Source organism: Pituophis catenifer, unplaced genomic scaffold (genome assembly GCF_029215685.1).
Source record: "Pituophis catenifer annectens isolate HBS135680 unplaced genomic scaffold, rPitCat1.0.hap2 SCAF_1, whole genome shotgun sequence".
Taxonomy (NCBI): Eukaryota; Metazoa; Chordata; class Lepidosauria; order Squamata; family Colubridae; genus Pituophis; species Pituophis catenifer.
Window position 1 is genome coordinate 221,506,471 of NW_027256881.1, and position 27,982 is coordinate 221,534,452.

Sequence of the window (27,982 nt, forward strand, 5' to 3'; positions counted from 1 at the left end):
TCGGGGAGATTATTTAATTTAGCTTTGCCTAGTTGTAAATTAAACCTGGTTGTTCGCCATTTGCACACGCGCGTTTCTCCGGATAAAGCAATCAAAAAGCCAGGCTCGTATCCCAGGAGCCGGAGCTCAGGATCCACCGTCCCACCAGAGGTAAGAGAGCGCGGCGGGGCTTTGAGCCACCCACCGGCCGCTTTTCCCCAGCGTTTCGGATCCCGGGAGAGGCGACGAAGGGGGCAGCTCCACGGTACTTCCCCAACAGAGGCCGAAGCCCCCCACGCACGTAACACGTGCACCGGCGCCAGCCCCGGATCAGGAACGAACGAGGCAGGCAGGCAGGTCGAGCTCGCTCGTGGAGTGAGGCGGGGAAAAGCAACACGGAGCTGGCGGGAGGAGAAAGGGGGAGGAGTCCGCCGTTTTTAATCCCCTCGCCCTGCGAGCGCGGCCAAATAAAATAAAAAAATATATATATTTTAAAAAAGCGCCCACTTTCAACCTCGCTTCGCCGTCTGCCCCCCACGGACCCCGTAGAGCGGTGAGTAGAACAGCAGCCCGAGCGGGGGAAACCACGAAAAAGCGTCCCTTGGGCTTGGACTCCCGATTCGGTCGCTGCGTGGCTGAATGCCATTTGCTGGCCGTGCGTGGAAGACCCAGCGGAGGGAGGGAGGGAGGGAGCGAGGAGCGAGCGCTTGAAGAAAAGCGAGGGGAAAGGGGCGCTCAAAACGGGAGCCCCTAAGGCGCCGGAAAGGGCCCGGACGACAGGCGACGCTGCCCTCTCCTCCTCCTACCCCGCTTTTCCCCTTCCTCGGGTCCCCTTGCGAGCCACAGGCCGCGCCCCTCAATGGCAGGTCTCAATGGATGGCCGCCCCTCAATGGAAGGGCTTCGCAACCAGCTGCCTCCCCCCCCCCCCCCGCACCCCAAACGAGACACGCTTTGCGAGACGCATCCCGTCTCGATGTCTGTCTCCCCCCCCCCCCCCCCTTTCACCCTCCTGCTCTCCACATTAGCTCGCCTCGCCTTCCAGTTCCGGGCAAGTCTCCTCTCCTCTCCACGCTTGCATTTCTCTCTCCGCTTTACTCTAAAAGCCATGATTTTCCTATTTCAAAGAGTCTGGCGTGTAGAAAGAGGGAAAAAAAGAGTCAGTTTTTTTTCTTTTTCATCTTCCCCGCCTCATCGCTCGGCAGCTCTCGAGTCTTAGAGGAATCATCTGCAAGATAAAAAGAGGGCCGTTTACCGGGCTCCGCTTTCTGAAGCTTGTGTGTAGCAGGGTCCGGTTTGTGGTGGGTTCCGTTTTAAAGCGACGGTGTAAGAGTTACCTGAAACCTGTTTGGGATGAATGTCGGTCTTGGGGTGTATATCGCTTGTAGCGCTACTCCGTCGCCTGCTCCTCGTTTTCCACTCGGTGCACCTGGATTACTTTTCTATAGTAAAAGTAGGCTGTGTTGCCTCGATTCGTTCTGTTGTGGCGACCTTGCCCCAGTAGTAGGGGGGAAAAAGTTTCCAGTAAAAAGCTTTACGTTTACGTTATTTATTAAATTTATTTGATATGTTGCCGTGGGGGCTACTCTGGGTGACTTATAATAACAAACAGGAAGAAAAATGGAAGGAGTGTAAACAGAAGTAAAACTAAACAATGGCAAGGAAGGAATACAGTGAGGATAATACGTCAATAGAGTAGGTAATTTTTAAAAACGCCTACTTTTTCAGTTAGTTCTGTATCTCAAAGGGGAGACCCATTGAGAGCTCTAGGCAACGAAATTTTATTTTCATGTAAGTTGATTAGTGTATATTCAAAGTGACAAAGTTATTCTAAGTCTTAAGTTCTAAGTGTATTAGCAAGATTTATTAAAAAATAACTGCTGGGCTCGCTCTATTGATTGATTGATTGATTGATTGATTGATTGATTGATTGATTTGATTTATATGCTGCCTTTCTCTGGAGACTCAGGCAGCTTACAATGCATTAAGCAATAGCCTTCATACTTTTGTATATACCTTCTTAGTAGGGCTTTCGTCCCACCCCCCTAAGCTGTGTTCTTTTTTATACAAAGTCAGTTTATTGCCCCCACAATCCGGGTCCTCATTTTACCTACCTCGAAAGGATGGAAGGCTGTGTCAACCTTGAGCCTGGTGAGATTTGAACTTGCAGTAATTGCAGGCAACTAGTGTTATTTAACAGTGCTTTAGTCTGCTGCGCCACCAAGACTCTGATGACTTCATCATGGACCTGATTTTGTTGGAAAGAATAGGGGAGTTGTTTACCCCTGCTCTTTTCCATGATATTTTTTTTTAAGTTCCCAGTCTAACTTGCAGCCTTATGATTTCCGGGTGGTCCCCCATTCAAACATTAATCACATCGTGTGTTGTTGTTTTTTAATCCACAAAGCAGAGTTAGATGGTGGCATCTGAGCAAGGCAGACTCAAAATACTTAACTGCCTGAATGCTGGATTAAACTATTGTGGAGAAAATTATACCTATCAGCTGCTATTTCATACCTATTGTGAACAGTGGATTAGAGTAGGAAGGCATGAGATTTTTCACCCTGTGAAAGTAATATGAGGGAAAAGATGAGCTTTTGAATGAAACACTCCATTGATTCCCCTCTAAATGTTTTTATTGTGGCATAAACTAGCCTTCCCAGTTTGGTAACATCAGGATTTGTTAAAGACTACAAATTTTAGGCCATGCTGGTTGGCATTAGCTTTTATGGATGAAAAACTTCATTTAAGAAGTTTTTTTTAAAAAAAAAAAAACTCTGTATGTTCAGTCTACTCATTGTGAATTTCTCTGCCATCAATTCTTAAATATTTCCTAACTTTTTAAATGTGGTCACAAAAGAATCAATTATCAGACATCAAACATTCTCTACTGCACCTCTCTTGATAAGAATTTGCCTTATGCCTGCGAGTATATCTTACAAGCAACATCTTTCTTTGCCTAAACCATGTTCCTCAACCTTGGCAGCTTTAAGATGTGTGGACTTCAACTCTCAATATTCTTCAGTCAGTATGCTGAGTAAGAGTTAAAATCCATATCTCTTCAAGCCACCATGGCTGAGACACTTGGCCTAAACTAATGATTGAAAGCTAGTGTAGTGTAGTGATTAAGGCACCAGGCTAGAAACTGGGAGACCGTGACTTCTAGTCCTACCTTAAAAACAAAGCAAAGCTGAGTGACCTTGGACCAATCACACACACTCAGCCATAGGAAGCTGACAAGGGCAAATCTCTTCTAAAATCTGGCCAAAAAAACCCAGCAGAGACTTGTCCAGGCAATTGCCAGGAATCAACATTGACTGGAAGGCAAAAAAACAAAAAAAGCTAATGATTAAGAGAACAAATGTTTATATGGGTTGTTATACATGGCAAAATGCCGATGGCCAAACTGTAAGTTAAAAAGAGTAGAATTTTGTCAGAAAAATTGTACTTCTCGAGCTTTTTTGCCTTTGTTAAAAAACTTGTTTCAAAAACTTCTTTTTTGGAAAAAAAAAAGTAGCAATAAGGCAGATCTTGCATCCTTAGTTTCAAAGGAAAAAGTTGAAAACTGCTCCATTTACTGTTTTTTTCTCGTAGTTGCTAACAGTTGGCAGGAGGATACATGGATCGATTCTAAGTTTCAGTGTTCTTAAGACGTCCATTTAGCTGCTTTGGTATCTGTGACAATAAGTGTCCCACATTCTCCCTGTGTATCAGAATGGCTCTATGGTAACAATTACTCCTGGAATAAGATGAAGTTCTCTTGGCCAGTTCATTGCAGGATATAATTCCATATCACCTGCACCAATGCCTGTACACAACAATTTGTGACGATGTTGGCCAACAGACTTGGGGAAGGAGAAATGTCATACTATCTTTAAGATCTCCAAAGGTCCCTCAGATTCAGAAAAGGGAAGAGGAAAGAGTATCAGATACATTTTGGTAACATGTAAGGGCAGAGGAGGTTAGAGATCAGGTGTGACAAATTGCTTAGTTGAAGAAAGTTAATGAATGTATGTATCAGTTATCTTTCCATTTGCCATTATAGTCTTTATGGTACACTCTCTTAACTATTATTCTAGCCAGGGCAGATATGCATTTATTACAGGAATGTGATCTTTTCTCCTAAGAACATTTAAATTGAAATAAACCATTTCTCTCCCCCCCCCATTTATTTATATATATTTTCTTTACATACAATAAGTGCTTAGTAAACAGCGTACTGAGTCAGTTGCTTACATAGTATAATACTCTTTAAAATCCTAATTTCTACCTCTGTTATCCAACCATTGATAAAACAAATCCCATGTTCGATAGTACTCTGTGTCTTCCTTTTCTTTTATCTTCAGTGTTAATCTGTCCATTTCTGCACAGTCTAATATTTTTAAAATTATATCTTCTTTTGTTGGTGTTTCCTCATTCTTCCAGTATTGTGCAAATACAGTTCTTGCTGCTGTCAAGACATTTATCATATTTTTCTGCCTAACAGAAATAGTTCTGGCTTATAGTCTATATCCATGATGGTGAACCTATGGCACGGGTGCCACAGGTGGCACACGGAGCCGTATCAGTTGGCACGCGAGCGTTGCTATAGCTCAGCTCCAGCGCACATGTGTGCGCTGGCCAGCTGATTTGGGGGCCTTTTGGTCCTACCAGAAGTTGGGAAATGGGCTGTTTCCAGTCTCCGGAAGGCCTCCCGGGGGGTGGGGAAGGCTGTTTTCACCCTCCCCAGGCTCCTAGAAAGCCTCTGGAACCTGGGGAGGGTGAAAAAACGGGCCTACCGGGCTCACTGTGCCATCATGTGCTAAAAGGGGGGGCATGCACAGGGGTGGGGGGCATTGAATTATGGGTGTGGGCACACACATGGGCAACCTTCCCCCGCTTTTGGCACGCGACAGCAAAAGTTAGCCATCACTGGTCTATATGCTGTCTTAACATTCTTTCTAACCACTTAAAGTGAAAAAAAGGCCAAATAGAGTGGAGGAGGCAGTAACATAACAGTGTTAAATTGTCTCGACCTTATCTTTGTTTGTTTTTTAATGTATTAGGCTTTATTGGGCTGATCACAGTAAAGATCAGTATTTGATCAGTGCTATTTTGAAAGTCAGAAATATATGTATAGCAAAAAGTAAAGGGGCCAGAAACACTGTAAAGATTGCCAACGCGAACATGGACTAATATGGGAATTCACCCTGTTGAGAAAGCAAGTATTAGACTGTACTGGTAATTATACAAGGAAACAAGCTGTATACTACTAAAACTGTCGTCATGACTTTTACTTGGACAAAGTAATGCATCATAGGTCAACAATTTTTGAATCGGGGAACCACAAGTAAGCTAACTTACAGAATGTGTCCAAAATCTGGAACCCATGACCCAGCATTTGGAGAAGCTGTGGCTGCTGCTGTGCCACTGAGCTGCTCCTGCAGTCAAGTGATCTGCATTTTCAACAATCTAAGACATTTTCCCAGTCACCCATTTCCTCCCCTACTCAGCACTTACCTGCCTAATGGAAAGCGGAGGTCACCCTATGTGCCTTCCCTGGCTCACACAGGATCTCTTGCTCATCCCCATGATAGGCCAAGCCCAAAGAACCCAACAAGATTCAGTCAAGTTTAATATTTTATTTTGCTTAACACTTAATGACCAGAGTTTTGTCAAACTAAAGCTATAACTTTTTAACCTACTAGATACATCCTGACAGATTCTAGGGTGTGGCTATCCTGAACCTCTTCTTCCCTCTCCCATCCAGCTTGATACAGTGCAGTTTGTTGCCAAAACCTTTATCCACTGATTCTTCAGGTATATATTCCATCCTTAACCCACACGGCACCTCCTGCATGCCTCCATGCACCCTTCTCAATCCACATCAGCCCTGACATGTGCAGCACATCTTGGGTAGTCCATGCACCCTTCCCAACTAATGCCAGCCTCCTGTGCACCATCTCTGGGCTGCATGGCACCTCATGCACATTCTTGCACACTCCCAAACAACTTTCTGAATCCATATTGCCATCACCCACACACCATCCCTGACCTGCACGACACCTGTCACATTCTCCTGTGACCCCCATTGATTCTTCTTGACCTGTGCCGTCCCCCTGACTGTCCACCCTGCTTGACCCGTGCAGCACCTCTTACACATCCTCATGACCCCCCATTTCTCAGCCTATACTATCAACCCCCTCCCGTGTGCCCTACCTAACTCGCACATTTTGTGGATACCAAAGCACCCTTCCTGACCTACAGTATACCCTCCCCAATCATGTGGCACACACCACACACACACTTTCCAACCATCCAGCACCTCTCACACAACCCCATGTACCCCCTCATCTCCTCTCTCACCCAGCAACAGCCACTTGCTTGCTTGCTAGCCTTGGACCAACAGGTGCCCCCCAGCTTCCCCACTGACTTCTCTCTGGCATCGCTTCCCAGAAGCAAAGTTAAATTCTCATAAAATATTTTCAGAAAATAATCCACAATGAGAATTCTGGAAAAAGTGTTTCATTTGCTATGCCCAATTCAGCAAACATATCAGTGCTAGATCGTCAATAAATAACTGCAATATTAAGACACAGTATTTGTGACACTGAAATCATGGCTGATCTATGTTGAGTAAAAAGGTACAGAAATTGGGTAACTAAGATAAAAAGCAACAGGAAGCATCAGTCATATATTACCTCGTATTAGAAATTAATAGGGCGATTGATTTTTGTTTCTTTACTGTCACTGGGCAAATTTCCAAGAGATTTAACTTTAAAGAATGCCAGAGAGATGGGACTTCAGATCAATTAAGCCTCTCTTACTTGATTACCCATAATGAGCAGAAACAAGCATCATGGAAAATACGATCAATTCTACCTAAGCCTTTTTGTAAGCAATGGGATAGGTAATTTTACAACAAAAGTAGGGAACAGGGAACATCTGAATTTCCACAAATCCCTTTTTGACCCAGTTTTATTATCTAATGCAGCTCAGGCATCCAAGTTTACAGATCAGTTCACATTTTGAATTCAGTCCAATAGAAGCTTTCAGTAGCAAAAAAGAAATCTCATTCTGAAAGCCTTTCTGGCTGAAGAGCAGAGTATAAATGCTCTGAATAATATATAAACGGCAGAAATATATTGATTGTCAGCTAAGTCCATATTACTTATTTATAATCTGTTTTGCTAACTTTTCCATATGAAGATGGTGGGGTGGAGTGAAATGTACCTTCACAGCAGCCCTGCAGTGTAGGTCAAGAATACAGGTAATCCTCATCTTACGACCACAATTCAACCCAACATTTCTGTTGTTACCTGAGACATTTGATAAATGAGTTTTGCCCCATTTTATGACCTTTCTTGCCACAGTTGTTAGGTGAATCACTGCAGTTGATAAGTTAGTAACCTTGTTGTTAAGTGAATCTGGCTTCCCCATTGACTTTGCTTGTCAAAAGGTCGCAAAAGGTGATCACATGACATTGGTACACAGCAACGGTCATAAGTATGAACCAGTTACCAAGCATCTGAATTTTGATCATATGATCATGCGGATGCTACAAAAGTTGTAACTGTGAAAAATGGTCATAAGTCACCTTTTTCAGTGCCATTGTAACTTTGAATGGTCATTAAATGAACTGAAAGAAAGACCACATTTTCTCTCCAAATAAGTTACCTTTAAACTTAAACTGAATTATCAGTTTGCTGAGAACATGGTGATGGAAGCAGTCGAGGTCTTTCCCCCACATGGGAGAATTAGTTTAAATCTATCTCCTTTTCAGATTATTATCGACAGCTCAATGATCCCCAAAAATAATTTAAGAGAATCCTTTAAAATCTAAAGAGAAAAAAGTATTTTGCAAACTAAATGAAAGATGTCCAAGTTTCCATATCAATATTAAGGCCAAGATAAGCAATTGAATCAACTATGAAATACTTCTGATTTGCCATAATACTTTTTTGTACTATTATTTGAACCTTTTTATCATTTTATTCCTATAGTACTGTACTATTTTTTATTGAAAAAAAAATAACAGTGATCATACAAAACAACAGGTCTTTCACCTGGATGAATGCTGTTTATTGATTGCATAAATTAAACAGTTCATCAAAAATTTAGATAACTTATATATTACATTTAAAGGATTGCTGTATTGTCAACGGAATGATTCATCAAGTAAAGATTTGTTAATAGAAAGTTATAAAGTAGCAATTATCTGGATAGAAAAACATTTCCCAAAAGCAGTTACTCCCCACCTCTCAATCCAAAATAATATGGATTAAGGAGTTAGACTATGAAAAAGGATTTTGGGGTAATTGCTTTTGTGCATTTCTTGGCAATCAGATAGCAATTCAATTTTGTTTTTCAGGGCAAAGAAGTCAAGTTTAATTTTTTTGACCAGACAAAAAAGAGGGATAGGGTCTAACTTTAAATCTTGCACCTGCTGTTTGGAAGAGAAGAGAGACGAGAGGGTTGTGGGAATGAATAGATGTTCCCACCCAATTTGGTTTCATGGTTTCATTCAATACACCCATCCACACATACAAAACACACACCATGGCCCTCAATTTATTCCCTTTAAGTACACAGCTCTCTCAAAATACTTTTTCCAAAGTGGCAATTGATTGATTTAATAATATAATAAATAATTATTTATTATTTAATAGTAAAGAAATTAACTGTTATTTATATAAATGAGATGATAGATAAATATCGTTTTTTCCCAAAAATAAAACCCTGTCTTATATTTTTTTGCTTGGCCTTATTGCCATGCGCTCAAAAGCCCAATTGGGCTTATTGTCAGGGGATGTCTTATTTGGGGGGAAACAGGGTGGACAGACAGACTGAATTACTCAATAGCTTTTGTCCAAAATGATATTTATACACATGAGGATAGTCAATTGTGGGAATTATCAATAAAGCTAATAGTGAGCCAATTGATCTTCAAGCTATAGATTGACAATGCTACATTAATTTTGCTGCCATGCTAATTTTTTAAATACTGAGGATCCAGTAGGAACATTCTACAGAATCTTCTGCAATGTTTTGCAATGGAGACCCTAGCCTTGTACAGGTTGCAATCATTCATTTGGTGATGGTTTGAAGTTACAACAGCCCTGGAAAAAAAGTGAATTATGACCGGGTTTTGTGACACTTAACAACCATTGCAGCATCTCCATGGTGATCATGGATCAGAATTCAGGCGCGTGGCAACTGGTATGTGTTTGTAGCGGTTGTACTGTCCCAGGGTCACATGATTACCATTTGTAACCTTCCCAGCTGGCTTCTGACAAGCGAAGTCAATGGGGAAATCTAGATTTACTTAATATCTGCATGATTCTCTGAACAACTACAGTGGTTCACTTAACTGCAGCAAAAAAAAAAGATAGACTGGGGCACAACTCACTTAGCAAATGTCTTGTTTAGCAACAAAAATGTTGGGCTCCATTGTGGTCATAAGTCAAGGACTATACTGCCAAATTCTGTAAATCAGGGCTTAGTCAGATCAGATCAGTTCTTAAGAAACTGAAGACCTGGAAGGGAGTTAGAGATGAGTTAGAGTTTCCCTGTTAGTAGAGAAGTTTTGAAGAGAACCAGGACCCTTACAGAGTCAGGATCCCTTATCATACATGAGTTGTAACTACAGTTAGGAATATGGTGTCAGTATTTCTTCACTCCTTTTTTGTAAAATTCAAGCTTTAACTTTCTTCCATGTGTCTCTAGTTTTCTTTAGGTTTAGTACACAAAACACACCTGACTATGCTAAATAGGTTTGGATGATTTGTGGCTCACTGTGCTATGAGTCAGATAATTGTATTAAGCAATCATTTTTGGGGGCAAAGAATGTTTTATAACATTGGTTTAGCATGTGTGGACCCAGTCTCAGGATTTCTTAAATCCTGCTTAGGCTAGAAAAAAGCCAGGCTTCTTATGTATGCTAACCTAGCAAGATCCTCCCGTATTTCCCCAAAAATAAGACCCAACTGGAAAATAAACCCTAGCATGATTTTCATGATGCTCGTAATATAAGCCCTACCCCAAAAATAAGCCCCAGTTAAGGTCTTCAGCCAGACGGATGCATTTAGTACTGTATTCCCCTGAAAATAAGACCCAATCAAAAAATAAGCCCTAATGCGTCTTTTGGAGCAAAAATTAATATAAGATCCGGTTTTATTTTCGGAAAAACAAGGGTATAATTGCTTGGGAAACAGTTAGCCAAGCAACAATATTTTGCAAACAGGCACAGGGAAATAATTTAAGGGATGAATAAATACAGTATATCCGAAGGCCTAGTTAACTCAATAATAATAATGACCCTTGAAACTAAGCTTGATTTTGCTATGGCAACCCACAGGACTATTATCGGATTCATGATGTTGGATGATAGAGTGGGTTTGCTAGGACCAGCTTGCTCACCCTTCTGCATAAATGGGACCTCTTACCAGCCTTTTGTAGTCTTTCCACTAATCCCTTTTTTGGCATTGCACTGACTCCTTTCGGGAGATTTAGTGGTAACAGAGCTGATGTCACAACTTTCCGGCTGCTATTTAGAGGCAAAACATGTTAGGTCATAAATTTGAATAGAAACCGTGCCTAGGAAAACAGATCAACTTCAGGTGCCAAAATAAAGCACCTGAAGTTGAAAAAGGTGCCCTCGGGGATAGCGGGGAAAGGAGGAGGCGTTGAGCAGTGAGGAGAGCTAAACAAAGCCTTTAGAAAAATAAGAGCACCCCGCCTTTGAACAGTGAATACAATTTGACTGGGATCGGAACTTACAATATAAATGATTACATCAATTATATCAAACCAGTCAGGGTGAACGACCATTTTCCTGTTGAGGGCTGTGTATTCATGGGATTGATAGGAAGGGTATATGCCAGGGGTCCCCAACCCCCAGGCCGCAGCCCACTACTGGGCTGTGGCCTGTTTGGAACTGGGCTGCGCAAGTGGCGGGCCGGTGTGTGCAGGCCGGTTCCCCTCACACACACACTCCGACCTCCAGGTCATCAAGTCATATGCCATCGGTGGGAGGCTTTAAAGCCGATGGCGATAATGGCAAATATGAGCAAGATTTCCTTCGTTCCTTCCATATCCCTTCATGCTTTCTTTCCACTCTTTCTTCTAAAGACTGCCAGGAAGGGGGCAAATAGCTTTTGCCAGCGGTCTCAATTAGTCACGGGGGTGGGGGGGAGGCTGTTTTAATTAGGCCAAGGACAGCATAAGGCCCTAGAGCATCAAGCTGATCATCTCTCCAGCTAGTCCACCAGCCACACGTATCGTATTTTCTCTGCTAGAAAATCCGGGATTTGGCTTGCTTTGGAATATGTGACTTCCTAGAAGCAGCGCAGAATTTGGGGGAAGAACATGTAAATTGCCTGCTGCCCTTTAAAAAGAAAGAAGCAAATGCATTGAAAGTACCCTTAAGTGATCAGTCATTAGCGGTTGCTAATGTGGGCAAGGAAGCAGCCTGTGTTTGTGTGCCAAAAGCAGGCTGTTGTGTTGTATCCTGTTGGTGCTTTGTTGTGCCTGCTTACTTGCTAGCAACCTTTGCAGATGGCCGTGAATGTGTCTTGCCTACAACAAAACATTTATGGTTTTAATCTGCAGATTTAGCTAAACCTGTAGAAAAATGATTCAGTTCCAAAGGGATTCAGTAGCTGTGTCAGTACAGAAGAGAATGCTGAGTATCACTCCTTAACTCCTTATCTGCTTCTAAAGAAGCAACTACAGAATATTTATACCCAGTAAGTTATATAATATGCCTTAAATGTGGATATTGTGCTCCAGTGAACAACAGTATTAGAGAGTAAACTACCAAACATTAGAGTTTCGGTTGTTGGACTAAACAGAATGTGGTGTGTGTGTGTGTGTGTGTGTGTGTGTGTGTGTGTGTGGCGCAGTTGTTTAGTCCAGAGGTAGGTTTCAAAAATTTTCGCTACCGGTTTGGTGGGCGTGGCTAGAGGGCATGTGACTGGGCGTGGCCAACTTGACGTCACCCTCGCCCACTCAGTCACATGACCCACCCCCACCTAGCCACGCCCACAGAAAAAGGTAGGAAAATGTTTGGAATTTCCACTTATCTACCCCCACCCTCCCATCACCAGTTGCCCCCGGTTCCCCTCCTTTAGCAGTCCTGGCCCTAACCACGCTTCCTCCCCCACCACCGCCTCTTTGTTCGGGCCGTTTACTTCCACGGTGGCTGGTCCAGAGTCTGGAAGGAAAGCTGACCGGAGATTTTGGCAGCCTGCAGCCAGCCGCCGCCTCTTTGAGAGCCATTTTGCAGCTGCAGTGGCAAAGTACCGGAGGTCGCGGAAAAAGCTGCTGCCATCACCGCCATGTTCTTCGTGCATGCACATCCCATTGGACTTGCAAGGCAATGGGATGCGCTTGCGTGAAAAACATGGCGGTGATGAACATGGCGGGCAGGGCGAGCGACCGAGGGACTAGTTTGGGGGTGTGGCCAGCCAGCCATCGCTACCGGTTTGGCGACCTTGGCCAAATTTCCGCCAACAGTTTGTGTGAATCGGTGCAAACCAGCTGAATATCACCTCTGGTTTAGTCCCAGTTGTATTTGCTATATGCTAGCTGGACTGGTAGCAATTCATCCTATTGTGCCAGGATTTAATTAAGCATCCAGGCAATATTGTGAGCTATATGTGAGGATTTGGGAACATTTCAATGTATGGAGGTAGGGAAAGTGAGTCTCTCTTAATCAAGTTTGATTCCTATCCTGGTGACTCCATGGAGAAGTTGATGTTATATGATAACAGTGATAGGCCATTTCTGGATTTTCATTCAGTAACTCAGCCCAGCCTACAGCTTGCGATATCCTGCTAGTCTCCCATTCAGGGACTAGCCAAGGATGACCTTGTTTGGTTTTCTTTCAATCTAGGTTAAAAGAGCCTTGGTAGTACAGTGGTCTAAGGCACCGTTATTAAGCTGGTTATTAAGACCAGCTGCCTGCAATTACTGCAGGTTCCAATCTCACCAAGGCTCAAGGTTGACTCAGCCTTCCATCCTTTCTAAGGTAGGTGAAATGAGGACCCAGTTTGTGGGGGCAATAAGCTGACTTTGTATAAATATACAAAATGATGAAGGCTATTGCTGAGCACATTGTAAGCCGCCCTGAGTCTCCGGAGAAGGGTGGCATATAAATCAAATTAAAAAAAAAAAAAAGTACTTGGTCATTGAGCCATGGCCTGTTCTTGTAAACCTTCCCATTTCCAAAGCCATCAAAGAAATGTACTGCAATCCTGCCTCAGTAATAGAAAACTTTGAAAGTCAAGGGCAGAAAATAGAGAAGCAGGACCACACCCACATAAGAAATAAAGACATGAAAATTCCTAATATGCAAGATTTGGCAACAGTCATTCAAAATTATGCACTCTTAAACCAGAATTTTATCTTGTGTGTTTTTTTTTTGTTTGACTTCAGATACGTAAAAGAAAGTGAACTCCTTTTCAAACTGAAGTCATCCCATGGTATTCCATACTTGATCCCGTGTCCATCCCATACATCGTGGATGCATCTATATCAGTGTTTCCCAAGCTTGGCTATTTTAAGATTTATGGACTTCAATTCCCAGAATTCCCCAACCAGTATGCCTGGTTGAGGAATTCTGGGAGTTGAAGTCCATACATCTTCAAAGGGTCAAGTTTGGGAAACACTGATCTATATAATATAGTTTTCTTAGCAGCATTATTAAAGTTGATTGTTGTTGCTTTTTTCAAGAAGTTTTTAAGATTTCCCTGTCTGGTTGACAATTCTTAAATTCTCTGGCTGTCTTCCATCCACATACCTAACTTTGCTTAGCTTAGTTTGGTGTCCCTTCGCACCCATAGGAGACCCAAGTCACTGAACCTTATGTTCATTTTGAAATACACAAGGGAATGGTCAGGAATACACAGGTCTGAGTTCCATCATGAGGTATACAGGTAGTTCTTGACATACGACCATAACGGAGTCTGCCCATAATGGTTGTTATGTCATGACAGTTTTAAAAATGGGTCGGTGACATGAGCCAACTTTATGACTTTGTTGTTAAGTAAATGCTGCAGTCGTTAAGCAAACCACTGGTTTCTTATAGACATGGTTTTGCTGAAAACGGGAAATGTGCTGCTATTTGGCAAAGGTGTTGTAAAACATGGGATGCTGCCAACAGCCATAAAGGAAGCTGTGTTGCTCAGCTCCTTAAACTGGGTCACATAACCATGGATCATCGTAACTTCGGATCTGGGTCATAGGTCCCCTTTTTAGAATCCATCGTATCTTTGAATGGTCATTAAGTGATTGGTCATAAATCAAGTAAATAAAGTGAGGTGATAGAAGTTACAGGTAGTCTTCCATTTACAACCATTTGTTTAGTGACTGAAGTTACAACGGTACTAAAGAAAGTGACTTATGACCAGTTTTCACACTTACTGCCGTTGCAGCATCCCCATAGTCACATGATCAAAATTTGGACACTTGGCAACTGATTCATATTTATGACAGTTGCAGTATCCTGGGGTCATGTGATCACCTTTTGTGACCTTCTGACAAGCAAAGTCAATGGGGAAACCAAATTCACTTAACAACCATATTACTAACTTAACAACTGTAGTGATTCACTCAACAATTTTTTTTAAGAAAGATTGAGAAATGGGGCAAAATTCACTCAACAGCTATCTTGCTTAGCAATAAAAATTTTGGACTCAATTATGGTCAAGAACTAGCTGTATTTATCAGTATTTTTTTCTCTCTCCCTCTTTCCCCGAAGATAAGCGATTAAACTAATTTTCAATGGTTCCATCAAGCTCTTAATAATCTCATGGAAAAACTTGCAAATACATACACCCAAGTCATCATCTAAGTTTAAGATGATCCATGTCATCCATGTTCAGGGAAACTGTACTGTTCTGACGCTTCAATTTTCTTGTATAGTAATTTGGTTTCTTTTATTTTGTATCCAAACAACATACTTGCTAGGTGCCGGATGGTGTTGTTTTCCCCTTTATATTTCCAACAATAAGGAGCTGCAGATTAAAATATCCTGAAATATCTGCTGCATTGGACAACAACAATAAAAGCTTAACTCTCCAAAGTTGTTTCCTTTTATAAAGACTGTTTTGGCTACCTCTCTCATAGTCTGTAATTATTTATCTATTTAAAAGATTTGTAGACTGCCATTTAGAATAAAACCTCCCAAGATAGCTCCCTGTATATGTTTTTACAATAAATAATCAACTATGAATTTTTTAAAGCATAAAGCATTACAGCATTAAGAAAAATAATTCAGAATGAGCTAATCGTTCATAACATGGTTTGTTAAAAAAAATAAAATACAGCTAGAATTGCATAGTACTTGCAGCAGATAAAGAAATACTAAATATATGCTATAATAACTAGGCTAGAAACCAGGAGTCTGTGAGTTCTAGTCTCACTTTAGGCATGAAACCCAGCTGGGTGATCTTAGACCAGTCACACACTCTCAGCCCAACCCACCTCACAGGGTTATTGTGTGGAAACAATAGGAGGAGGAAGGACTGTTAGAAATGTTGTTGCTTGAGGTATTTATAAAAACTAACAAAGGCAGGATCAAAATAAATATTGGGAAGCTTTAAAAGCTTGATGTGGGAATGGAGCCCTGCGTATACCTACTAAAACTGAGTTCCATAAATGCGGATCCATCACTGCTCCTTCCATTTTACCAACAGGGTAATGATTGTTACCAGTAGGTTTGAAAAATAGATTTACTGTTGATCTAAGAATGCAAAAAAGCAGTCCTTCATGTAACTTGAGTACAAGCTACTTAGAGGTTTCAAGATTCTTTTCTTGGGTGTATTCCACCAAGTGAGATTTTCATTCCTGGGCCTGAAAAAGTCTCTTCAATTTTCTTGGAATGATTTTGGAAGTGGTTTGTCATTGCCTCCTTCCAAGGCAGTGACTGGCCCAAAATCATCAACTGGCTTCATGCCTAAGGTAAGACTAGAACTCATAATGTCCCAGTTTCTAGGTGGTGCCTTAACGACTATTGGCTCCTCAAGGTGTACAATATCAGTATATGAAATAATAATACCAGCTAAGTATAAATTAGTATGATACAGACCCCAAGTTCAACTGCCTAACCATAATCCCAAATGCAGAAAAATTCCCATCAGTATCACACTCCTGGTAATTTTGGGACTGCTCTTAAAAGTGATTTTTATTTTTAAAATATTTCAAAAACTGCATTTTGAAAAACGGACACTTTATCCATATATCCATGCAGCCCTACAAAGAAATAAAATGAATACCCTTCCACCTAGCAATTCAGAAGCATGCAAATGAGAATAGATAAAGAGGTACCACTTTGGTGGGAAGGTAACAGCGTTCCATGCGCCTTTGGCATATAGCTATGCTGACCACATGACCACAGAAATTGTCTTCGGATAACACTGGTTTCCTTGGCTATGAAATGGAGATGAGGACCGCCCCCCTAGAATTGGACATGACTGGACAGAGGAAGCCTTTTATCTTTAGTTTTTATACCATCTTGTCTGTGTTTACCCACTAAAGAATTTCTCCCAGGGCCATTGCTAATTCTCTCTGCCTGGACCAAGATGCCAGATCCTTCTAGCTACTCCTGTGATTGGAAAGAAAGGAGAAGCGATTGCAATTAAAACATTTTGGGTTAAAAAAAAAATCACCTTGCTCTTTCCCCACCAGTATCATATGAGTTCCAAACAGCATCAGAACAAATGGTACTGGGAGTCATTTTCATTGGATTTACGTTAATTCCAATTTTGGAAAACAGGAACAAGTCATCTCTGTATATCCAAGACTGTCTTGCCACAGATAATCACTGCATATGAATCAGCAAAAATAAAGGCTTAGTGGACCACCAATGGTGTCTGACTCACCTGTTTTAAAAAGCCGTACTAGACCACATTCCTTTATAAAGGATCTTCGAACAAGCTGTCTTAATCATGTTGACTTCAAACAATGGTCTTAGTTAAATCTACCATTAATGAGAGTCCAGACTTAAGCTAGCCCCCTCCTTTGAAAATACCACTCTTTTGCTTACACTTTCAAAGGGTGTAATGCTTCAGATTTAGATGTATTGCATCATCCATTGTCTTGGCCTATCAAAACAAGAGAGCACAATGTTTAATTTAAAACTTTGCAAATCTGCCCTTGCTCATTTTGAATGGCAGTTTGCAAAACACGGGTGCCAGACTATAAAAGAGACTAGGACAGTTTCTTATCCGTAGGGAGAACAGCTTGCACGTTTGAGGCATCGCTGGGTCACGAGACAAATCTCTAGGTAAATTCTATCTTGACATTACTGAATATTTATATATCTTAATTTCACTTAGACAGATAAGGTTCTGTTTGTTTGAAGTCTGAACTGGGCAACAATTAGCTCTGAGGATGTCCTTAGACTCTCATTCCCATCTTCTCTAGCTAACATGTCCAGTAGTGAGGGATAATGGGAGTTATAGTCCAAGGTCAGACTGCATGTCAATCATGCCTGCTATAAGAGAATAGCTTTTAAGAGTGCTCTTAAAAGGAACTTTTGAAATAGAGCTCAAAAACTGATCTGTTTTTTAAGCTGATAATTTTGTTCATTGGATTAAATGAGTATAATGTAAGAATGTTTCTGCTGTAATTACAGGAATGGCTTCTCAAATCAGGGGTTTCATATTATGAAATTCAATGCTAATCTATATTTATTCCAGAATCTTTATTGCAGATAAGTTTTTGAGGTTTTCTCTAAAGATCATGCAAAAACAATAAAGGCTCTTGGACCGTGTTTTAAATAAACTAATAAGCATAGAAACATCATGAAACTTATGAGCTAATCGTGGAAATGTGTAATATTTTCTAATTCATACTTATTCAAGTGCTAAAAATATTCTGTTAAACATTGTGTATTTATAAAATCGTATTAAGACTTGCTTTTAAAGTAAAATTTAGCTCTTCATCAGGAAACACTAAAGATTTTAGAAGTAAGTTTAAATAAAGTTTGTAAGTAGGTGTGTTCTTCTTTAATGAATTAATAATTAAGCTTAATCCAGAATTTTAATGACAAATTCTGAAGCCTGATTTAATTATTTACTGATTAGGCTTATAACAACATTTAGCACTTAACTTTATACCATACAGTTGCATGATATAAAGAAATTATTCTGATTTTTTAAATTATTATTTGAGATGTTCAAAGAACTTTCAGTGTGGGACTTAAGCTATATACTGTCAATAATCAAGCAGATGCTTCATGAAAATAACCAATGTGGGTGTTTGATATGACCTTGTGTTTATTTGCTTCAGCTTTACGGGATGCCAGGAGGCGACATGGCCAAACCACTGCTAGATCATCAGAACACGGACAGTAATTTAAGCTTGGCCCCGGCTGCTGGGAGCAGGACAATTGGGATTCTGGGAAGTGGCGACTTTGCACGCTCCTTGTCTATGCGCCTGGTGTGCTCAGGTTTCAAAGTGGTGGTCGGAAGCCGGAACCCGAAGCGCAACACTAGCCTCTTTCCTTCTGCAGTTGAAGTAACATGCCAGGCAGACGCCATAAAGAAGGCAGATATCATCTTTGTTGCCATTTTCAGAGAACACTACACCACGCTCTGTGACCTCAACAACGAGCTTTCTGGCAAAGTACTGGTGGATGTTAGCAACAATGCTGAAATAAATCATCACAAAGAATCCAATGCAGAGTATCTAGCCTCAATTTTGCCAACCTGCACTGTGGTCAAAGGATTTAACGTCATTTCAGCCTGGACCCTGCAGTCAGGTCCCAGAGATGGGAACAAACAGGTAATGGGTTTTTTTCCCCTTTGGTACGTTGTGGACATACCGGCGTCTCTGGGATTCTGAGATTCTCCCTTCCTAGGAAGAAGTCATAGTATGTTTAACCAGTTTGTTCTGCATACACTTCAAACCCATCAGAGACTGTGAATTTAGCTTGAGAAAAAGGGAAAAGCATCAACCATCTCTACTGTGATGGGGGAAGATCCCAATGGAGGAGGTTGAACAATTAACAACAGATCCCACCTCCCCTCCCCATTTGTAATTGACTTTTAGCAATTGGATTCATTTATTTATGATATACTGTGTATGTATGTGTATATATGTGTGTGTACGTGTATATATACACAAAGACACACACACACCATCATATATGTATGATTGTAAGTCATCAGTTATCTTGTAGTAACATGGGCAGCCAATTTTTTTTCTTTTAACAACCCCTTGCATCGAGCTGGAATCAGGGTGACTGAATGGAACTGAGCATTTACTGGCTGGATGCCCTTCCTGATGCCTACGCAGAGTTCACAGCAGATAATTTCTCTTTGCTCCCAAAGAAAGAAATACCTGCTGCTACCAAGGATCAAACTCACAACCTCCTGCTTCTGAAGCCTGAGCTCTACCTCTGCCAACATGGCGCTCATAAGATGGGCAACCAATAAAATATATAAGATGCTCATATATATATATCATGGGACGTAAAGGCATCCAGGAGCAGAAAAGAAAAAGTTGTTAGGTAAATCATTTTTCACTGCTGTTCCTGCTGCTGCTGGTGTTGTCATCCATCCATCCATCCACCCACCCATACATTCACATTTATATCCTGTCTACAGTATACAAGTGGATTTCCTCTCATTTGACTCTGTGCGGTAGGTTGGAGTGAAAGAGAATAAATGGCCCCAAATCAGCAGTGAATCCCATGGTTGAATAGGAATTTAAAACTGAGCTGCTCTGGTCCAAATCTAAAACCTTAACCGCTAGGCAACACTATCCTGTTAAGATTGCTTTGGTTGCATCATTGCCTGGGGATTCTTGTTTACAATTTCCCAGATGTTTCCCCCCCCCCTCCTTTCATTGCAGGTCTTCATTTGCTCTGACAACCAAGAAGCCAAACAGGCTGTTGCTGAAATTGCTCATGCCCTGGGCTTCAGCCCAGTGGACATGGGTGCCTTGTTCTCAGCTCGGGAAATAGAGAATATTCCCTTGCGTCTCCTTCCTGCCTGGAAGATTCCCGTCTTCTTGGCCCTGGGCCTCTTCCTCTGCTTCTACACCTACAACTTCATCCGGCAAGTCTTGCATCCTTACATTCGAGAGAAGAAGAACAAATTCTACAAGATCCCTGTGGAGATCGTCAACACCACTTTGCCTTGCGTGGCCTACGTCATGCTCTCCCTGGTCTACCTTCCTGGAGTGCTCGCAGCCATCTTTCAGCTGTACCACTGCACAAAGTACCGGCGTTTCCCTGACTGGCTTGACCAGTGGCTACAACACCGGAAGCAGATAGGCCTCCTGAGTTTCTTCTGCGCAGCGTTGCATGCTGTCTACAGTCTGTGCCTACCCATGCGCCGGTCCCACCGCTATCTCTTGCTCAACGAGGCGGTCAAGCAGGTACGGTATCCCTAGGAAGGAGATTGGAAAAGTGGCTGCTTACTCCTTTCATTGTGTGATCTTAGGAATCCCTAGATCCACTGGTTCATTCCAAATTGCCACAACCTTGTGTTAACTAGTGGGCTGAATAGGTAGTCCTCAACTTACAACCATTTGTTTAGTGACCGAAGTTACAACAGAACTGAAAAGGGGACTTATGACCCTTTATCACATGAGACTAGCAACATCTCCATGGTCACATGATCAAAATTCAGATGTTTGACAACTGATTCATATTTATGACGGTTGCAGTGTCCCAGGGTCGCGGGATCATCTTTTGCTACCTTCTGACAAACAAAGTCAGTAGGGAAGCTAGATTCATTTAACAACTGGGTTACTAACTTAACTTAGCTGTGGCAAGTAAGGTCATAAAACTGGGAAAACTCACTTAACAACTGTCTTAGTAAGAGAAATTTTTGGCTCCATTATGGTCATAAGTCAAGGACTATCTGTAGTTGTATTTTGGCAGGATGGGAGCAGCAGTCAGTGGAGTGGTGATACGAAATGGACAGGATCAGAATGCCATGGGAGCTTTTACTTAGATTTGGGAGTGAAAGAGTTTGGAGATTGTTTCTTTAAGGAGAGAAAACACTTCATTGAGCTCCTATCAGGATTAGCCGTACAGTTTTTGAATGTTCTCAGAAGGGCTTCTTTGATTAGAAGAGCTTAAGGCCACATTCAGCCCTGGAAGTTTGAATTGCCCACCATTCACTTTTTCCACAGTTGTAATCAAAAGAAGAGAATATTTGTAGCTCAAGGTTGAACTGGGGTGTCCTTGGTGCTCTCTAAGCTTGGTTGTTTTCTTGCAGATGTTTCATTAGCACTGATTTTGTTACCTACTTTGGTAATGAAACGTCTGCAAGAAAACAAACTCAGAGAGCACCGAAGACCCCATCGTTGCGACATTTGTACATTTAAAAGATACAAAATTGGGGTTCTTTCTGGCATTTTGTTCTGACTAACCATGCTATCTTATTTAGAACTGCAACAAAACACGAAAGAGATTTTAATCCCCTTCCATTCTCATTTTCTGGATTTCCCATCCCCAAAATTAGCAAAAAAATTCCATAGCCATTCTTAGTCTATATTCTGTATTCCAGAAAACTGGCTGTTATATTCTAACTAGCTTAGGCTTCCAAGCATTTCCCAAAGGCATGAATGATTCAGCCCAGATTCCCATTCTCCAAGGACAAAAAGAAGGAGATCCTGGACATAGCATTCACCTGAGCCAGTAGGAGGAAAGCTGGGTCAGAAGGCATTGTCCAGTGTGAACTGGATTCCTGGTTTTCCTTTGTGTCCTTCTGAGAGTTAGAAAAGTGGCTTCTTTCTATATGGAAGCCAAGATAGTATACCTAACCTCAAAATCTAAGATGTGAGTAGATTATTTCTATGAAACATTTTGATAGAATGATTTCATTCCAGTTTCTAAATTAACACTGGTTGTTTCATATATCAGCTCTGGCCAGAACATACAGAATCTAGTACTGATGGTATTATCTAGTTTGGTAATGAAATACCTGCAAAAAAAAAAAACTACCAAACTCAGTGAGCAGCAAGGACCCCATACTTCGAACCCTGAACTACAAGTATTTTTCCTATCAATATAGATTCTAAACTAGATGAAGTTTCATTGATGCCAATGAAGACCTCAGTTCTACTTAAGTGAATAAGAGATGCAGTGTAGAAAAACAAGAATTTTCATTCCATTCTAGCTTGCCTGTATGATCCCTTGCCCATTCGCCTTCCTGTATTTGCTGCTAGGAACACAATATCCCCACCCCGGCTTTTAATTCTGTTCCTGTTTCTTTTTGGTGATTTTTGTAAATAAATCTCAGGCAAGCTTTCCTGGCCTGTTTGTTTCTCTTCTTATGCTAGTTATTTCTCTCCCCCCACAAACGTCATGAATCACATTGATTTAACAGAATAAATGGAAGGAGCTAAGTGTCAGTCTCTGTAATATAGTACAAATCCCATTTCTGAGAGGTTTTTTTTCCCATTAGCCTGAAGACTTCTCTCCTAAAAGCATTTAAACCAAATCCCATTAAGCCCCTAAGCTGTCCAGCATTCGGAGAGTGATGTTTGTGGTCTTTGCTTGAAACTAGAGCTGCTTTGCCATTTTAACTGTATCTTTCAAATGGCAAAGAATGGTTTGATCTTCCAGGCACCAAGTTGCTGGCACATTCATCCAGAGGTCGGTGAGAATTACAGACCTTCTGTTTCCTTTCTGCTGTGTTTCAACAATATGGGGAAACTTGTTCGGTGGCTTCTATACATGTGACTGGGTTTAGAATAATGGTTTTGTTGCCAATCCAGCTGTCAGTCTCATCCAGATACCTATGTGTGGCTATAAGTGGGATTCACTCTTTTTATTGGTACCAGATGGTAAGTGACGGTAAGTGGGAGACACAAGCCTGCAGCAAATTCACATTTTTGCTTCAAGCCACATGTGTCCACCAGGAAAAGGAATCAGTCAAATCTTGCTGGTTGATAAAAGTTTTTGCCCAGCCCTAAGCCACATGGCACAATTACGAAGTTTAACTGAGCTCTGAAGCTTTTCCTTTGCAATATTTTTATGCCAAGATATATAGTTGCTGATTGATGGATTGATACATGCACATCTCTAGGGAAATCATTTCTAAACAGAACATGATCCAGAAAGTGTGTTCCATTCAGCCTATGAGAAGCAAAACCCTAAGTACACTTAGATGCCAATAAGTGACTTAAAGGAAACTTTTGGAGGGCAATATTAAAAATCCAATATGTGCACACACAGTCTACTGCATTGAAAACACAGGTGAACACTCCTTTTATGCAGTATTAAGAGCAATAGGAAGGAAGCTGTAGCTAATTGCCAGTGGCACAACTGAAGTACTTGTACGTCAGTTGTGGGAGTTAACCATGTGCCAACTTAAACTATTTAAACCTCACTATCATTGACGAACGATTATGAAACAGCCCCACATTGTGTATGCGAGCTGTGTAAAGCTGCCTGGGGCAATGGAAGGAGCGGGCTAAAACTGACTGTTGGAACCCTTGTGGCTATTCCCAGCTATGAAAACTTCCCGCTCCTATTTCTTCAAGTCAAATGGAGGTTAGGAATCAGTATCTCATCAGAAAAAATGTTGGCTGAAGGACAGGCTTCCTTTGTCCAAAGTTTCCAGATATCCTGCAGCTGGCAGACATTATATGAAAATTAAGTCCACCCTTGAGCATTATTCAGTTTGCCACCCTGTTTCCCACTTCTTGGTTTATTCAACGTGACTTTCCCATTGTTCTTTCAGATGGAGAAGAGAACAGACGCTTGGGTGGAAGAGGAAGTCTGGAGGATGGAGATATACATCTCTTTTGGCATCATGGCTCTGGGCTTGCTCTCGTTACTTGCCATAACCTCACTCCCTTCCATCTCGAACTCTCTCAACTGGAGGGAATTCAGCTTCATTCAAGTAAGTGCTACAGATCAAGATTGTTCTCCAGAAAGAAAGAACTGGTGGTGAAGGAGACCGTGTTCTTAGGTCCATTCAGTATACACGTAAAGAATTTCATCACTATTCATCCTTGTTGCTAACCTCCATAGGTGAATATATCTTCTGTGGCAGCATCTCTTGAATGGAGAAGCAACATGCTGATGATCCCCCCATAAATAGGGGGTAGAATGGCTCCAAGCCACCATCCTGTGACTTTTACAGGGAATCTTCCAGTTGCACGAAGATTGCACAGCACTGCATTAAATAGGCCTAGATGAGTTGAAGTCAGAGGTCGGTTTCAGCAGGTTCTGACCAGTTCTGGAGAACCAGTAGCGGAAATTTTGAGTAGTTTGGAGAACCGGTAAATACCACCTCTGACTGGCCCCGCCCCCATCTATTCTCTGCCTCCAGAGTCCCAGCTGATTGGGAGGGAATGGGGATTTTGCAGTAAACTTCCCCTGGATTGGGGTGGGAAGTAACAGTTTTACATCTTTAAGGACCCTTTTGGCAGCAAGGGTGAATATTTCAGTGATGGCAAAATTCCACAAAGCGTACAAGTGTGTCAAGAAGATCCTGTAGTGCAGGGGTCCCCACCCTGTGGGCCATGGCCCACTAGCGGACCTTGGCCACCAGGCCACATGAGTGGCTGGCCAGTGGGCGCGCACACATCACCCACTTACACTAGCGTTGCATGAGCGTGGTGCAGATGCTACCATTGCCACAGGCACTACCGTTGCCGCAAGCGTCACACGCTCGCAGCCCTGTTTGTGCATGCACACATAAAGCCACCTGCCCCTCGCCCTCCTCCAGGCCGCCAAGACAGAAAGGTTGGGGAACTCTGCTGTAGTGTACCAACATGATTTCCTGTAGGAAATCTTGACAGTTTCAAGAGAGACATTGATTTTCACTACAGCCTTAACTGACATACAGCAGGCTGCTCTGGTGAAGAAGTTGCAGGCATTCCCCATGGCTGAAAAAACAAGGGAAACAGAAAGGGATACTGGTGAATGAAAGCAGTTGATTCTCAGAAGAGAGAGTTTTTTGCTACCCAGAGCTGTCTCGTCCTCAAAAGAGATCCTAGCAAGAAGCTGTTCCAGTTTAATGAGAGAGAGATTTAGCTTTTGTGAGAAAAAGACCAGAGCACTGCAAAAAGAAAAAAGAAAAATCACCCAGAATATAAATAGATTTTCCTGGTTTTGAAACAAGTCCTAATTTCCTAACAAAATCAAACAATGTCACCAATTACTTCTGTACATCCACTTTGGTTAGTCTTTCTGTTTCCTGCTCTGACATGGCTTTCTGGGCTCTTGTTCTGATTACAGCACTCCTGTAATAAGCCAGAAAAGCAAAATCCTTTCAAGGTCAATGCTAATGACTCTCTCTGACAGGCAAGGAATCTTCCTGCCAAACAGCCTTGTGCGCTTTCGGAGATGGCTGCGGTACCATTGTGTGTAATAAGATAATGCGAAATACATAAAAAGACTAGCTGAAAATACCGTGATCCTTTCAGGAAGGATGCTTGTTGAGTCACTTTCTTAGACTAAAGCCCTGGTTTTGTTCTAATTACTGGAAACAGTTAAGTCACAGTGACTGGATTCAGCCGTACTAAGGCATATAAGCAAAGGGGAAATCCATCCATCCATGGATTTGCTTAAATTTATCAACATAAATAATAAAGAGGGACTCATGTCCCTCTCCAACAAAGGTTGATCCTCTTGAATTTTTTTTCTATTGGCTGAGGCTTTGCTAAAAGATTACATCACACAAGGGCTCCAAAGTTATTGCCCCACATAAGTATTTGATTCAAGATATATGTTGGGTTAGATCTGAAGGAGGTTTAGATGATATTTGAACCAAGAGCTCTGTTAACCTAGCTACGTATTGTCTATTATGTGTAGATTTATGGAACAGAAATTGAACCCATGTGAAAGTTTTCAGCCATGCCAGCCTCAGGCCTCTCAAGTGGCAACTGCTTGTAAATCAAAACAAATATTTCATATTACCAGTTGCTGCTCCTTCATAATATTTGCTCAGTCCTTATTTCTAGAAGAAATGTGATAATGATTCCTTTTTTTAAAAAAAAAAGAATGAACTTCCATCCCTTTCTTATTTAAAACAGTGCTCCAGCAGAAAGGCCAAATCCATCTATTACAATTCAACACAGGGCAAGATGCTTTAACATATGTCAGAGCCTTGCATATTTACAAATTACTGTTTTAAAAGGCAAAGCAAGTCAGATTTGCAATCTGCTATATCATTTGGGACTCATAACAGTCCCTGACTCTGTCATTGCAAACCCAGGCCTCCTTCGCATCTTTGGCTGCTGATGAGGAGAGAGTTCAGGCCAACATCTAGTTTTATCTCCATCCAATTTGAAGCACACCTGGCATTCAGCTCAACCAATCTCTACCAGGTTATAAGCTGTAACTTAAGTCTTTCGAAGTGGCAGAACTGAACCTTTTGCATCCATGATATGCTCAGTTTACAAATGGTAATGGGATCAGAGTTCCTCCCAGAGCCAGTGATGGGCTTCAACAGGTTTAACAATCGGTTTTGTGAGCGTGCGCTTCGTGCGCCTAAGGCATGCTCAGGAGTGAGGTGGTAATGGAGATTTTGCAGTATCCTTCCCCTGCCACACCACACCACGCACACCAAGCCATGCCCACAGAACCGGTACTAAAAAAATTTGGATTTCACCACTGTGGAAAGGGCTTGACTACATCCTAACAAAATTAAGAGTTATGTTTTCATTAACTTCTACAGAATTAATACAATCACATTTCAGGGACATTTTTCATGTGTAATTTAACTGCTTGTGGGTTTACTCAGGACTAAATTCTGTTGAGTCAAGGGATTCAGTGATAAATGACTGCAGTGAATCAGGATAAATATCCAGGTATGGATGTATGTTTGAAGTAGAGCAGAGGTGTCAAACTCAAGGCCCGCAGGCCAGATCCAGCCTGTGGGGTGATTAGATCAGGCCCGCAGGGCCGCCCTGGAAACAGCGAAGGACTGGCCCACGGGGCCTCTGCCAGCAAAAACTGAGCTTGGGAGGGCTGCGCTCCCAAGCTCCATTTTCGGCTGCGATGGCTTCCTGCAACTTTCTGCCAGCAAAAACAGAGTTCAGCCCTCCCGAGCTCCGTTTTTGCTGGCAGAGCGCTCACAGGCGCCCCTGACACGAGTGACGTCAAGCTGGCCATGCCCACCCTGGCCACGCCCAGCCAGCCCCCTGAAGTCAAACACGACCCCGATGTGGCCCTCAATGAAATCTAGTTTGACACCCCTGAAGTAGAGTATAAAAGTTAACATTACAGAAAATAATAATAGGTCTTTATTCCTCCCCACTTTTTTCAGTCTACCCTCGGTTTTGTTGCTCTGGTGATCAGCACGTTCCACACCTTGACTTACGGCTGGACAAGAGCCTTTGATGAAAACCAATACAAGTTTTACCTGCCTCCCACTTTCACCCTCACCCTCCTGGTACCATGCACCATAATCCTAGCTAAGCTGTTTTTCAACTTTCCTTGTATGAACCAAAGACTGCAGCGCATCAGGAGTGGGTGGGAGCGGAGCAGGTACGTCAAGTTCACGTTGCCGAGAGCATCTGGGGAATTTTCCAGTGGAGAAAGCAGCAGCACTGTGTGATGCTGATGAACCTCTGTTTCCATTACAATTGTCAAGAAGCACTATGATTCTGTTTTTATTGTGTGCGTCGTCTTTTTTTTTTTAAGCCTATTGGGGATCATTAAATGGTGGTCAATGTCTTACTCCAAGAGAAAGTTATCAAACAGAGTAACATTGAGAATACACTGATAATTTCCTAGGTTATAAAAAGGTTGCCTTAAAAACATCAGTGCAGAATTTTCACTTAGACCATTGAAACATACATAAGGAAACACAAGCATTCTGCTTCTTCAATACAGGTAGAACACAACACTAGAAACATTTTGTTTTTCCCTGATACCAGTCTTTTTTTTTTTTTCATAAGGCTGCAATCAGACACACATTCATGAATAACATTTGAACTTCCTTCTGAGCAGAAGATTAGCTGCTTCTACGGGACATTTAGTGTGCTAATGTTGTTCACTGATATATTAGCTAAGGAGATTCTCTAGCAAACAAAAGATGTTTTAAG

The 27,982-nt window shown here is 41.8% G+C and overlaps 1 protein-coding gene across 4 annotated transcripts; it reads left to right on the top strand.

Annotated features, from left to right (window-relative positions):
- The first annotated feature begins 453 nt into the window (after positions 1 to 453).
- STEAP3 (STEAP3 metalloreductase) lies at positions 454 to 27,533 on the top strand. 4 transcript variants are annotated; one of them, XM_070957051.1, is made up of 5 exons: positions 454 to 532; positions 18,251 to 18,745; positions 19,817 to 20,344; positions 23,665 to 23,826; positions 27,202 to 27,533. In XM_070957051.1, exons 2-5 carry the CDS (start codon positions 18,260 to 18,262, stop codon positions 27,490 to 27,492), a joined length of 1,467 nt encoding a protein of 488 aa, XP_070813152.1. In that variant the 5' UTR covers positions 454 to 532; positions 18,251 to 18,259; the 3' UTR covers positions 27,493 to 27,533. The 4 variants fall into 4 exon arrangements, with proteins under 4 accessions (XP_070813152.1, XP_070813154.1, XP_070813153.1 ...); XM_070957053.1 differs by lacking the exon at positions 454 to 532 and adding an exon at positions 1,187 to 1,278; XM_070957052.1 differs by lacking the exon at positions 454 to 532 and adding an exon at positions 1,205 to 1,303.
- The last annotated feature ends 449 nt before the right edge of the window (positions 27,534 to 27,982 follow it).

Coding starts and splice junctions, on each gene's coding strand:
- STEAP3 (XM_070957051.1), top strand. CDS start 18,260: ATGCCAGGAGGCGACATGGCCAAACCACTGCTAGATCATCAGAACACG. Junction 18,746..19,816: donor CCAGAGATGGGAACAAACAG/GTAATGGGTTTT, acceptor CTTTCATTGCAG/GTCTTCATTTGCTCTGACAA. Junction 20,345..23,664: donor TCAACGAGGCGGTCAAGCAG/GTACGGTATCCC, acceptor TTGTTCTTTCAG/ATGGAGAAGAGAACAGACGC.